The 13118-nt window shown below is 29.0% G+C and overlaps 4 protein-coding genes across 4 annotated transcripts; 1 reads left to right on the top strand and 3 right to left on the bottom strand.

Moving 5' to 3' along the window:
- Positions 1-2: 2 nt before the first annotated feature.
- LOC124493576 (dnaJ homolog subfamily C member 21) lies at positions 3-1384 on the top strand. Its single transcript, XM_047056678.2, has 2 exons — positions 3-756; positions 822-1384. The coding sequence occupies exons 1-2, from the start codon at positions 142-144 to the stop codon at positions 1365-1367; spliced, it is 1161 nt and encodes a 386-aa protein (XP_046912634.2). The 5' UTR covers positions 3-141; the 3' UTR covers positions 1368-1384.
- Positions 1385-1470: 86 nt separating this feature from the next.
- LOC124493568 (oplophorus-luciferin 2-monooxygenase non-catalytic subunit) lies at positions 1471-4017 on the bottom strand. The gene has a single exon (XM_047056667.2). The coding sequence runs from the start codon at positions 2741-2743 to the stop codon at positions 1529-1531; it is 1215 nt and encodes a 404-aa protein (XP_046912623.2). The 5' UTR covers positions 2744-4017; the 3' UTR covers positions 1471-1528.
- A 1961-nt stretch (positions 4018-5978) lies between these two features.
- On the bottom strand, positions 5979-7533 carry CtsL1 (cathepsin L). The gene is made up of 2 exons (XM_047056689.2): positions 6862-7533; positions 5979-6789 (listed from the first exon to the last, which is right to left on the bottom strand). Exons 1-2 carry the CDS (start codon positions 7306-7308, stop codon positions 6220-6222), a joined length of 1017 nt encoding a protein of 338 aa, XP_046912645.2. The 5' UTR covers positions 7309-7533; the 3' UTR covers positions 5979-6219.
- A 1016-nt stretch (positions 7534-8549) lies between these two features.
- On the bottom strand, positions 8550-11044 carry LOC124499095 (uncharacterized). Its single transcript, XM_047062955.2, has 3 exons — positions 10655-11044; positions 10244-10570; positions 8550-10114 (listed from the first exon to the last, which is right to left on the bottom strand). Exons 1-3 carry the CDS (start codon positions 10665-10667, stop codon positions 9162-9164), a joined length of 1293 nt encoding a protein of 430 aa, XP_046918911.2. The 5' UTR covers positions 10668-11044; the 3' UTR covers positions 8550-9161.
- Between the last annotated feature and the right edge of the window lie 2074 nt (positions 11045-13118).

Below are 13118 nucleotides of genomic sequence, written 5' to 3'. Positions count from 1 at the left end.
TATTTATTGTGAATCGAGTAAAGGTTGTGTGGAATTATTATTCTTGTTTTAAAAATCAATCAATTTTTTTCCCCAAAATAAAATTTACATATTTTATCAATTCATCGAAAATAATTTCTTTTTCATTAAATATTCAACAAAATGAGCTCAAATGATTGTCAAACATTTTATGATATTCTTCACATACAAAATGATGCAACAATCGATCAGATTAAAAAAAGTTATCGTTCATTAGCATTGAAATATCATCCAGATAAAAATCTGGATAATGTTGTTGCAACAACAGCCATATTTAATCGTATACAAGAAGCATATGATATACTTTCCGATCCAGAGAAACGTAATTGGTATGATAATCATCGTGATGTATTCCATAAAGATTTAATTGATGTTTCCGAATATGATATTGATGAAAAATATTTTCAACCATATTGTTATAATGGTTATAATGATGATGATAATGGTTTCTATACTGTTTATCGTAAATTATTTGAAGATATCATTGCACAAGAACTTCGTTTCTATGATGATCCAAATGATTTTGAATATCCACAATTTGGTGATTCTAATAGTGATCTGAAATCGGTTAAATATTTTTATGATATGTGGCAAAGTTTCAAAACGGCCATTAGTTTTAATCAATTGGATAAATATGATATTCGACAGGCACCTAATCGTCGTTTTGGTCGTTTTATGGAAAGAGAAAATGAAAAAATTCGAGAACAAGCACGTAAACAACGAAATTTAAATATTCAGGTTAGTATAATCATTTTTGATTTTTGATTAAGTTTCATTTTTTTTTCATGTTTCTATTTCATTAGAAATTGGCCAAATGGTTACGTAGTAGAGATAAAAGAATGAAAAAATATGCTGAACATTTAGCCGAAAAGAATCGTGATAATAGGAAAAAATCTGAACAAGAACGGCGTAAAAAAATCCAAGAAAATTTAAACAATAGTAATAATTATGTTGAAACGAATGGTTTTAAATTATCGGAAGAACAATGGCAAGAATTGGAAGCAACACTCGATAATGAAATTGAAAATAAACGACAAATGAAAAAAGGAAAAAAGAATAAAACAACAACAAAACGGCCAACAGTTGATGATGATATTGTATATGATGAAATGGAAATCATTGAAAAGCAAATAGAATCCATCGATTTAGAATTACAATCACAAAATGATGGTTTTGATAACAATGATGATCATGATGATGATGATGATGAAGATTTACTTTATGTTTGTGATGTTTGTAGTAAAAATTTCAAAAGTTTAAATTCCTATAATAATCATTTGAAATCGAAAAAACATTTATACAATGTACGAATTTATGCTCAAATGGCTGCAAATGATAATCATGATTGATTAGTCTATTGAATTTATTCAATTTTTTTTCTTGTTATTATTATTATTATTATTATTATTTGGCATCGTATAAGAAATATAAAATGAAAAAATACCAAAAACATGCAAAATTAAAGAATTTTAATGAATTGAATTTTTTTAGAAAAAAAAAATTAAATTTTTCACAAAAAAAATAATTTTTGAAAACAAATGAAAAATGTAATGACAAGAATTGTTCGGCCTAAATAAAGGTCATTTACATTACAACGATTTAAACAGAATAATTCCTGTTCCTGATCTGATGCTTGAGCAAGACATTGTTCCAATGTTTGTGCCATTGATGATACTGGACAATGATTAAAATCATTATAATTTACTTCATCAATAATTCGTTCATCATTATCTAAAATGCATCGATAATCTCGTAAGAGATAATCACCATCTGGATTTGATGAATTATAAACAATACCTTGATCCAAAAGCCATTTAAAATCACAGTCACATTTGAGCGGATTCTTTGCAACCGATAATATTGAACGACGTTTAAAAAAACTTTGAAATACATTTTGTGGAATCCTTGACAAATCATTGATATTCATATTTAAGTAGATTCTTCGCCTTAGGTGAGTGAATATACCAGGTGGTAATGCATCCGTTTGTATTTTATTGCTACGTAAAAATATACGTAACAAACTTTGTGTAGTGTTTTCAATCTCCAATGAATGTAATGATAATTTATTAAGATGATTACCATCCAAATTGATCAATTGTATAGTGTTTAAACCGGTGAATGCATAATCTTCAATACGTTCGATTTGATTATCGGTTAGAAATAATTCTCGTAATGCTGGTTGTGAACGATTAAATGCATGTTTTGGTATGAATCGTATGCCATTATCGGTTAAATGTAATGTATTTAGTGCAACAAATCGACTGATAGTATCGAATAATGCAACATTATCATCATGATTTGCGCCCAATAATTCATTATCTTCAATCATAATTTCTGTCGTAATATTACGTGATGAATCGAATGCGTTTGGTTCAATACGTTTCAATCGATTATTACGTGACAATGAAATACGTCGAAATGAAATGCCGGAAAAAATATCATCAATCGATCCAATATGTGTCAATTGTGTTTGTACCAATTTCAATTCATCATAAACCGGTCTTGCATGTTGTCGATTTAATTCATTCTTTAGATTGATGAATATTTTTTTCAAATCAATATCCGATGTTATATTTGTACATTCAATAAGATTAAAATAATTGGCACATTTACATGGTATTATTATATCACGTGGTGGACAGACTGTGGATTTTGTTGATTGTGGTAAAGTTATAAATACCGATATAATCATCGATATGAACAATGATTTTTGTTGTATGGACATTGTCGTGTTGTCTTGTCATTCATACATACATACAGATATACACACCCGTCGTGATTACACTCAATCAAATTCGACAGTCAACAGGATGAATAAATGACGAATGTTGTGAAACAAAACAAAACAAAAACAAAAACTAAAACAAAAAAAAATTGGATCAACTATTAGAAAAATATGTAGGCGCCAACTCTATCATCAACAATTATTATTATTGTTGTTGTAATTAAAAGACCAAAGAGAATGGCAAAAAATTTTGTACACAAGACTTGAGCTAAATAAAGATTTTTTTTTTGTTATTTCTTCAGGGTGTTTAGATCCATATTTGAGACACAAATAAATAAAAAAATTAGTAATGAATTTGTTGTTGAATGTCAATACATTTATTCAAATGAGTGATGATTTTCATTTTTATTTGTTGTGTTAAGTTCAGTTGAGTTGAGTTGAGTTTTTGGGTTGTGTGATTATAGCAGCCAACAAAATAATTTTTTTTTTTGTTCTGCTTTCGAAATGTCGAGAATATTCTGTTGAGAATAGAAAATTGATTTCACGAAATTTGCACAATAATTATTCATATATAATATACGATTGACTTGATTTGAATATGGAAATCAGCCAACAAAAAAAAAAAAATTTGCATGTTCTTAAGTCGATAAAATAGTTGTTGCTATTCTAATATAACTGACGGTTGATCCATTGACACGTGTTGATTTTTATGAATTTTTTTTTCGTGTGGTTTCGTTGTTAATTGTTGGCAAGGATTTAATTGATGTATGAAATCATCATCATCATCATTACATTCAGAATAAGACAATATGACATATATTTTGTGACTAAGTTCATTGCAATTTATTTCATTTACTAATACTGATTCATACAAAAAAGAAGAGAAAGCAAAGCATTACATTTTCAAGTTTTAATCATTATCCTTGATCATGATGATCAACATCGGTAATGAAATGATATATACAGAAGAAAAAAATTTTATTACAGAATGAAATTCATGCGAAAAAAAAGAAGAAGAAAAATGGCTCCACCAAAAAAAAAAAAAAAAAAAGATACGCTCCAAACATACGGTATAGTTTATACATCAACTACACCGTTTTGCCCCCTTTATACAATCCATTGCTAAACAAGATTCATGGTGAACAACATTTTCTTCTCACTCCACTCACCACCACCCCCCCACGTTTTTTAAATACACACACACACCCAGTACAAATTTTTTTTTTACCCTGGTATATAAATGTTCGTGTGTTTCTAATTATTATTATTACTATTATCACAACAACAACGTCAACTAACCAAAAAAAAAATGATAATTATAATGAAAAACTCAAATTGTTCTGATCGAGTTTCCAAATTGTTTTACTTGAAAAATTTCTATTTTTTTGTCTAAGTGAATAATGACGATGATGATGACTATGACGATGATTGAAACGAAATTGTCAGTACAATTCATATTAACCAAAAACACATCATGGCTCATGGTCGCCTACGCGCTCATAAACCATTTCAGGTTTATTTTTCTGCCTTCTTTTTTTTCCAATGTTTAAACGCTATATATCATTGCCACCTCAAACAACAACAACAACAACAACAACATCAAAAAGCAAAAAGAAAAGAAAAGAAAATCCACAATGATTTTGTTTGATGCTTTTGTTAGATTTTAAATTTTTATAATATATACCAGCCCGGTACAGGCGCTTCGCGCCTGCCCCAGGCTGGCCCGCGGGGCTGACTCCTGACAGTCAATATAGCTGGATACCCGCAGGTGTGGCGGCTGCGCCGCCCCCCCTGCTTGGTAAAAAGGTATCAATCCTTGACGGTCAATATAGCTGGATAATTGGGTTTCTATGACGGCGTGTTGCTTTCGGCCTTCGGTTTGGTACCGCAGGGTCAGCCATCACTTGTGCATTGCACCTGATACCGTTGAAAAAGTTGCGTACAAATTGTTATTATTGCTAATCGATAAGAAGAAATACGATATTTTTGGTATAGATACTGTGGTCATTGATCTTTTCCTCAATTTCCTGAAAAAATTTCAGATTATTAGGATTTTTGCCGTGAATAATGACGATATAAATCATTGATGACTATGAAAGATTGCGATGATTGAAACGAAATTGTCAGTACAATTCATATTAACCAAAAACACATCATGGCTCATGGTCGCCTACGCGCTCCATTTTCAGCAGGTATTTTAAGTATAATCAGGTAAACCATTTCAGGTTTATTTTTCTGCCTTCTTTTTTTTCCAATGTTTAAACGCTATATATCATTGCCACCTCAAACAACAACAACATCAAAAAGCAAAAAGAAAAGAAAAGAAAATCCACAATGATTTTGTTTGATGCTTTTGTTAGATTTTAAATTTTTATAATATATATATTTGTAAGATGGATTGAAAGATTGAGAAAGTGAGAGAAATAACGTTTCCTTATTTGTCACACACACACACACACACACAAGCACGCACACCTACAACAACTGTGAATACTGAATATTGAATGATGATGAAGATGAGGATAAGAAAAAAAAAATTCGGGTTATTGTTGATCGTTCTGGTCTCTTGGGTGGTGCTGTTGTTGATGATGGTGAGAGGGTTTGATTCTATTTTTTTTCTGATTACAATACAGCGATAACTCGGATGAAAAAAAAATTTCAATTTGTTACAAAGTTATTAAACAACCATTTTTTTCTGCTTTTGATGAAACATTTTTACTATCATCATCATCATCATCATCATCATTAATCGAGATACTACTGTACTTCCTAATTTAATTTCAACATTGTGTAGGTTTGTGAAATATTCGCCGTGTGTGTGTATAATAATGGCAACACACACACACACACAAAAAAAACAAAGAAAAATAAAACCTGAACAGAATAGCAAGAGAGAAAAAAAATTTCAATAAAAATTTTTATCTAGAATAATTGGAATTTTTTTGAGCAAGCAAAAAAAAAAAGAAAATTTCACGTGAATAATAATGAAATTGAATCTAGGCACATTTTAAATTCATGGATTAAATGATGTTTTTATTTTTATTTCTAATATATCAAACAACAGATGTTTATAAACTATAAACAGATGAATGAATGAATGAATGAAAAAAGCGAAAAAATTTTTATTGCATTGAATGAATTTCACATGGATGGAATGAATGAATGAATGAAAAAAATTCTGAAAAAAAGGCTAGAATCAAATGAAATGATGAAATGTGATAATGTCATGAACAGATTTTTGACAATTTTTTTTTTTACTTTTATTACTACTAGCTTAGAATGAAATTAGTTTGGATCGGGATGTGTTCGGGTTGTTTTTTTGTTTTGCCAACATTTCATATAATTTGATATCATCATCATCATTATAATAATAATTGAAAAAAAAATAAATTTTGTTTTCATCATAGCAAAATTGTAATTGTAATATTAATTATTTAGATGATTGAAAATTTTTTTTGTTTGTTTGTTTGGTTTGATTAAACCAATGGATAGCTTGCAGCTGTAGCTATACCACATTGATTGTTTTTATTACGTGCCATTTTAATGAAACCATTCAATCCCCAACCAATACCCCAACTATTTTTAACCAGCCAATATTCTTGACCACTTTGTTCATCAACACCATAACCAACAACTAATACACCATGATCTAATTCGGTTGATGAACATTCTGGTTCATCATAAACACCACCATCATAGAATTGAAATGTTGGTTGTGATGCATCGATAGCCACTGATACTGGCCCAACAGTTGCTACGGCTTCTTTTAATTTTTGTTCATCACCTTGTGGTACATCCATAAAACCAGTGTCTGTGGCACCAACAGCACGTTGTGTATAACGGCATTTACCAACTTTACCTTCATATGGATAACTTTTTTCTGTATCAATGCCATGATTTGATTCAATATATTGGAAAGCATAATCCATTAAGCCACCATTACAGCCATTATTACCATATTTTGCTGAACAATCAACAAGATTTTGTTCACTCAATGAAACTAAATGACCACTTTTACGAGCATGTTGACCTTCCAAAGAACCAGTCTATATTGAAATATTGAAATTAACATTTAAGAATTTTAATTTCAAAAAATAATCAAATAATTAATTACTTACGGCACTAAATGACCAACATGAACCACAATGGCCTTGATTTTTGACCGGTGTTACAAGATTATGTTTTCGCCAATCAACTTCGCTTGGTACTTGAATATTATGTGGACTAAGGAAAAGACTGGCACCATTTTTTGTTTGTCGTGATGGATCATATTTATAGCCATTCATAATATGAACAAATTCATGATGCATTAAATCAACAAATTCATTCAAAGAAAGTGTATAATTTTTTTCACCACGAGCAGCTTTTTGATTATGTTTAGCGATCAAATGTTTGTTTTCCATAAATACACGGAAACGGAATTCATCTTCATTAGCATCATATGATTTACGATGATAATCTTTATATGTATTCCATTCTTGTTGAAACAATTCTCTATAACTTAAACAATTAATGAATGTAATTATTATGGTGAACAACAAAAGTAATGAATATTTCAAAAACATTTTGTAGTTCCAAAATTGATGTGAAAAAAAATGAAAGAAAGAACCAAAAAAAAAATTTGAAGAAAATGCGTATTCGTCAATTCGAACAAACTTAACAATTTTAGTGACAACAACAAGCTATAGAAGAAGAGAAATGAAAATTGAAAATGAACTAAATAAAAGTCATTCAATCATCATGATCATCATCATCATGATGTTTATATTGATAATTTTTATATAGAAAAAGTGCAATCAAATCATTGTCGTATTTTCTTATCAAAAATCAATCAATCAATCAATGATTGCTCACATTCATGTGACTCAATTTTTTTTTGTTGTTTTGTTCTTTATTTCGTTTTAGGTTTTTTTTTCGAGCAAAATATAGATTTTTTTTTTGTTCTCGTTAATAGAATTGATGATTGATGATTGATAGCATTGTCAATACAAACACAGACACATCAATAATCATCAATGGGATGAATGATCATTTTTCTGTGACTCGTTGTTATCATCATCATTATTATGTGTCCACGAGTCATATATTTTTCATGTGGCTATGATCATTGCTTTTGAAATGAACGTCGAAATAGAAACATTTGATTTGATTTGTTTTTTTTTCTCTCACTCTCTAAATCTACGCATTAATTTTGAGAAGGGAAAAAAAATTTTCAATAAAAGAATCGTATGCAAATTGCAAATTATAATATATATTGAATCTATGAATAGAATTTTGAAATTTAAATTTTAGTAGAAAGGCAAAACAAAATTGAAAAAATAGTCAATCTAGTAATATGTAGTCAAATAAAGTGCAAAATCAATTTGCAAGACCAGACAAAAAAAAACAACAAATTCACTACTTTTTTTTTCTTGCTGATGCAACCGAATGCACCTAAATCAATAGTCATCATTTGGATTTAGCATATTCATCAATCCAGTGAATAGAAAAATGCTAAACATTTGATCGATTAAATCATTTGATAGGATTCATTCAAATTTTTTTTTGTATACAATTTATTTTAGTTCATTGATTGAAATCTTTCTTTGGAAATGTTGAAACATTTCCATTAATCGCATATATTATGTGTGTGTGTTTGCGTCTGTGTGAATAAATGAAACAAAACAAAAAAAGTTTTCTATTGACATTTTCTGGATCAATCGACCGATCTTCAATGATTATTGACACACACACACACACATATTGTTCTCTGAATCCAAACATCCATCCATTATTATTAAATTTTAAGAATCAATATTTAGATATAATTATCATCAAATATCTATAATATAGCAATATTTATTCATTCCAGGAAACATTTTCATTTGATGATGATGATAGTAATGTGAATTGGATAGAAAAAAAAATATGATGATGATATTTGATCAGGACCATAAATCAGGTCGAAATTTTCAAAAATTAAGATTGACAAATATTCAATAGTTGAAATTATCGAATGAATATAATTTTCTTTTGAATTGAAATTTTTTTTCTGTATTTGTGTGTGTGTGTGTGTGTGTGTGTGTGTGTGTGAGAAACTAAATGTACAAAAAAAATTTGAAAAAAAATCTTCAATTCGATTTTGTTATCGGTTTTGTATATATATTTTATTAAGTGAACAAAGCAGACACAAACAAACACAAGCAAACACAAACACACAGACAGATACAATGTAAATGATGATGATGATGATGATGATGATCATATTTTATTATGATTATAATGATAATGATAATGAAAAGAAAAAAAAATAATAAATGTAGATGTACGATAATAAAATAATGATCATATATTGATAAAGCTACAAATTTTCAACGGAAATCAAATTGTTTTACATGTCAATCCGTTATTTTTTTTCATCAATTCTTCTACTGTCCATTCAAATTGATTTGTTTAATAAATGTTTTTTACTCTGTTTAAACCATTTATTGTAGATAAAATAATGTTGGCTATTTCTTTGACATGTTTTTGTATCGATTTTTGTATCACAACCACCTTTTTGTTGATTAAAACGTTTTCCTTGTTCACAATCGAATCGATAGGCCATCATTTTACCTTTAGAAAATGATAAACATACAAAAAATTTTTGACAATCATTTGTTAAATCAGCATAAGCTAAACCATGAATTTTATCTTCACAGCTAAAAATTTCTGTTGGAACCAGAAATGATTCTGAACTTTTTGTACGTTCAGCCAATAATGATTCAGTTAATTTATGATTCATATGTTCTTCTTTACGTTGCTTTTGTAAGCTTATATTACGTTTACGTCGACGTCGTCGTCTATCTGATGTGTCATCATCTTCATGGTCATTACCACTTTGATTAATAGCCATATTCGTTATAGAATCCTTATTGGGCTGTTGATTCAATATAGTGGATTGTAATAATGTTGCTGCTGCATTTACCAGGCCAGTTTCATTATAATCACTGTAATCATATTCATAATCGGCAACACCTAAATCGGTTGGTTGTAATGGTTGTGGGGGTAAAGAAGGACGAGGTGTTGTTGTTGTCGTTGTCGATGTTGTCGTACTAGTTGTACTGAATGTACGACTGTTTCGAAAATTTCTATTTATATTAAATGAATTGTGATGTGATGATGAAGATGATGTTGGCGCTGATGCTAATTTCGGTATCGGTTTGTTGTCCGACAATGATGATATGATGGGCAATGATTTCGGTGGTTTATTGCTAGAAGATTTCTGTGGCCTATGTGGAGCGGCTACTGGTTTTGACAACTCAGGCAATGTTGGTAAATCTACATGTTCACCTCGATTATCAATACTACCATCAATGCTATCATAATATCTAGCTGCCAATGGACAAAATACTATGTAAATAATAAGCAAAACAAAATAAACAAATTAGATTAGAAATTGAATTAGAATTCGGAGAAAAACAAATTCATTATTCATTGCTTTGATTATAAATAAATACAAATAAAAAAAACGAAGCATACCTTCTTCATGTGGCCGACAAACACGGGTAGCTTGTGAGAAGATTGTGCCATTAGGACAAGCAAAACTTTGAGCACTCATTGTACCGGTGGGATTCGGTATGCAAACATAATAAACGGCACATTTTGTTGCTGGATCGGCATAATATTGACCCGGATTTTTACCTTGACATGAGAATCCAGTCTTTGGATGATCATAAACATTGACAAATACTTCAACCTGTCGAGAAATTGGACCATTATATGCCTGACAATCGACCAATGATGAATTGATCCAAATAAAAACTATGATCAAAGGCAATAAGGTCAATATAAAATGATGATAATGATCTATGTATCGATAAATAAACAAAACAAAAAAAATAATAATTGAAAAATTTCAAAGCCAAACATAAACATATTATAAAAGTTTACATTTTTGATCCATTGTTTTCAAAAAAAAATCGATGAAAGAAATTCCAACACAACAAATGGCAAACAATTCACGAATGATACTACAATGATTATAATGATTCAAGTCTGAACACTTGTTGTTGTTGTTTTTTTTTTATTTTTTTTTGGACCGTTCATTTATTCATCAATCTCAGATATGTTTCGTTCTCTCTTTCACTTCACTTGTTTATTATTATTATTTATATACAACTAGGATCATCAAAAAAAAAAAAAAACATTTCACGACATGATGACACCTTGGCCATACAACAACAGTCTGATATACGTAAACCAAAAATGAATGAAATGAAAACACAATCGAATCAATTTCATCTAAATAATCTTTTATATCTAGTCAAACTTGATTCTCTTTGCGTCCATATAATATTGTTTGTGTGTGTGTGTATGTGATGAAAAAACGAAAAAAAAAATCAAGTTCCTAAAAAAAAAAAAAATAATAAATAAGGAACAACAAAGAAAAGAGTCCAAACAGACAGACATTGTCGTTTCGAATATTTTCCCAAACAAACAAACAAATGAATAACGGTGAAAAAAAGAAAAGAAAAAAAAGATTATGGGGTCAGTAGGATAGGTCGATGTTGATGATGATGATGATGATGATGATGAAACGAAAAGAAAAACATTCATTCATTCATTATTTGGACAAAGAAAAAAAAGGTGTGTATAGTGTGAAAAAAAAAATTTTTCATTTCATTTTTTTCACCTTCCTCCCATATTGGTAACAGATAACAAAAAAAAGAGAGAGAGAGAGAGAAAAAAAAACTGTCGGGATCATATATATATTCAAATTCAAATTTATTATGCCAAATTCAAAATTCCGAATTGATCGGATCCTATTTTATTTCTTTCTTTTCTTTCTCTCTCTCCCCCCCTCTCGCTCTCATTCGCTTTTCTTTCTCTCTTCTTGTTATTGGTTCACACAACACACCATTGATCCGTGATGCGAAGAAAAAAAAATGAATTATTTTTCTGTTTTATTTTGGTTTCACATTCACGATGATCATCATCATACAATGGTGTGATGTTTTTCTTTCTGCTAAAGATGATGTGTAGTTTTATTTTGTCGGGAATGTGGGAGATTTTTGATTTTTTTTTCGTGTTGGCTAATCTCTAAAAAAAAAATGATAATTTTGGTCTTTTTCTTCTGATCTAACATTTGAACAATTGATTCAGGACAGGCTAAACAATCAAAAAAAAAAAAAAAAAAAAAAATTTCATTCTGTTCATGTCACAACAGACTTTGTTTTTATAGCCCAGAACAATCATCATCGCTCACAGTTTTTTTTATTATTATTATCTGATATATGAAATTAATGTTTTTGATATGATTTTCTTTTTTCGTTGCTGAAACTATTATAGTCGCAGTATCATCATCATCATAATCATGATGAATAACAACAATACACACACACACACACACACACACACATGCTGGGCCAAAGTAAAATTGAAAATTATAAATAACTAAAAATAGATTTTGGCCAAACAAGAAAATTTTGTTGTTGTTGTTTGTTGCTGTTTGTTTGTTTGAAACGAATGAAGAGAATGGATTTGGCCCAGCATTTATTTATTTATTTATTTTTTTTTTTTGCTATGATAAATGCATTGAATTAATGTTTTTTTTTCTCCACTAGCCTTCTATTTTTTTCTAGCTAAAAAAATTATCATCATCATCATCATCGATGGTATATAAACAATGGCATCAACAATAATATCGATAATAATTGTATAATACTAGAGATATTGGCAAAAAAAGATTTGATTTGTGTTTTCCATAACAGGAAAAAAATAATATCAAAAGTCAAAGAATTCTGATTCAATCCAATGATTTTCATCGAATTGTCATTTGTTATTATTTTTTTTCGGCATGGATAAAATAATCATACAGATCAAATGACAAAAATCTAGAATCAAATGGGATTCATATTCATTCATTGGATAGAGACAAAATGTTAATGATGATATCCTATGAATGATGAGGAAAAAAAAACATAAATAAATTATATTTGTTCAATGTTGAATTCAATGTTTTTTGCGGTTTTCTGTTCTGAATCTTGGTTTATATTGGAATATTCTTAAATTCATTTGATATTTGTACATGTTTTTATGTTGTTGTTGTTGTTTTATTTTTCTCTATAAATAGAATTCCAATAAAAATCAAATTAACTCATGAGATTGAATATTTGAGATAGAAAGAGAGAGAGAGAGAGAAAAAAAAGAAATATATACATTTCTCATTTGATCATTACATTAATCTTATGATTACTGAAAAAAAAGTCAAACTAAAGTATATAAAAGTTTTATTTCATTAAAAATCCTGTACAGCAAATAATTAACGATGAAATCAAACGGGAAATAATCAACACAAAAGTTTTCCACAGAATATTCCATTTTACTTTATCAGATTTACAAATGATGATGATTA

The sequence above is a fragment of the Dermatophagoides farinae genome, chromosome 5 (genome assembly GCF_024713945.1).
Source record: "Dermatophagoides farinae isolate YC_2012a chromosome 5, ASM2471394v1, whole genome shotgun sequence".
NCBI classification, from domain to species: domain Eukaryota; kingdom Metazoa; phylum Arthropoda; class Arachnida; order Sarcoptiformes; family Pyroglyphidae; genus Dermatophagoides; species Dermatophagoides farinae.
This window is presented reverse-complemented; position numbering and strand designations above follow the sequence as displayed.

Excerpts from the sequence above, each read along its gene's own strand:
- LOC124493576 (XM_047056678.2), top strand. The coding sequence starts at position 142 with ATGAGCTCAAATGATTGTCAAACATTTTATGATATTCTTCACATACAA. Across the intron at positions 757-821 it reads AACGAAATTTAAATATTCAG|AAATTGGCCAAATGGTTACG; the intron begins GTTAGTATAATC and ends CTATTTCATTAG.
- LOC124493568 (XM_047056667.2), bottom strand. The coding sequence starts at position 2,743 with ATGTCCATACAACAAAAATCATTGTTCATATCGATGATTATATCGGTA.
- CtsL1 (XM_047056689.2), bottom strand. The coding sequence starts at position 7,308 with ATGTTTTTGAAATATTCATTACTTTTGTTGTTCACCATAATAATTACA. Across the intron at positions 6,790-6,861 it reads CATGTTGGTCATTTAGTGCC|ACTGGTTCTTTGGAAGGTCA; the intron begins GTAAGTAATTAA and ends ATTTCAATATAG.
- LOC124499095 (XM_047062955.2), bottom strand. Across the intron at positions 10,115-10,243 it reads TTGTCGGCCACATGAAGAAG|TATTTTGTCCATTGGCAGCT; the intron begins GTATGCTTCGTT and ends TTATTTACATAG.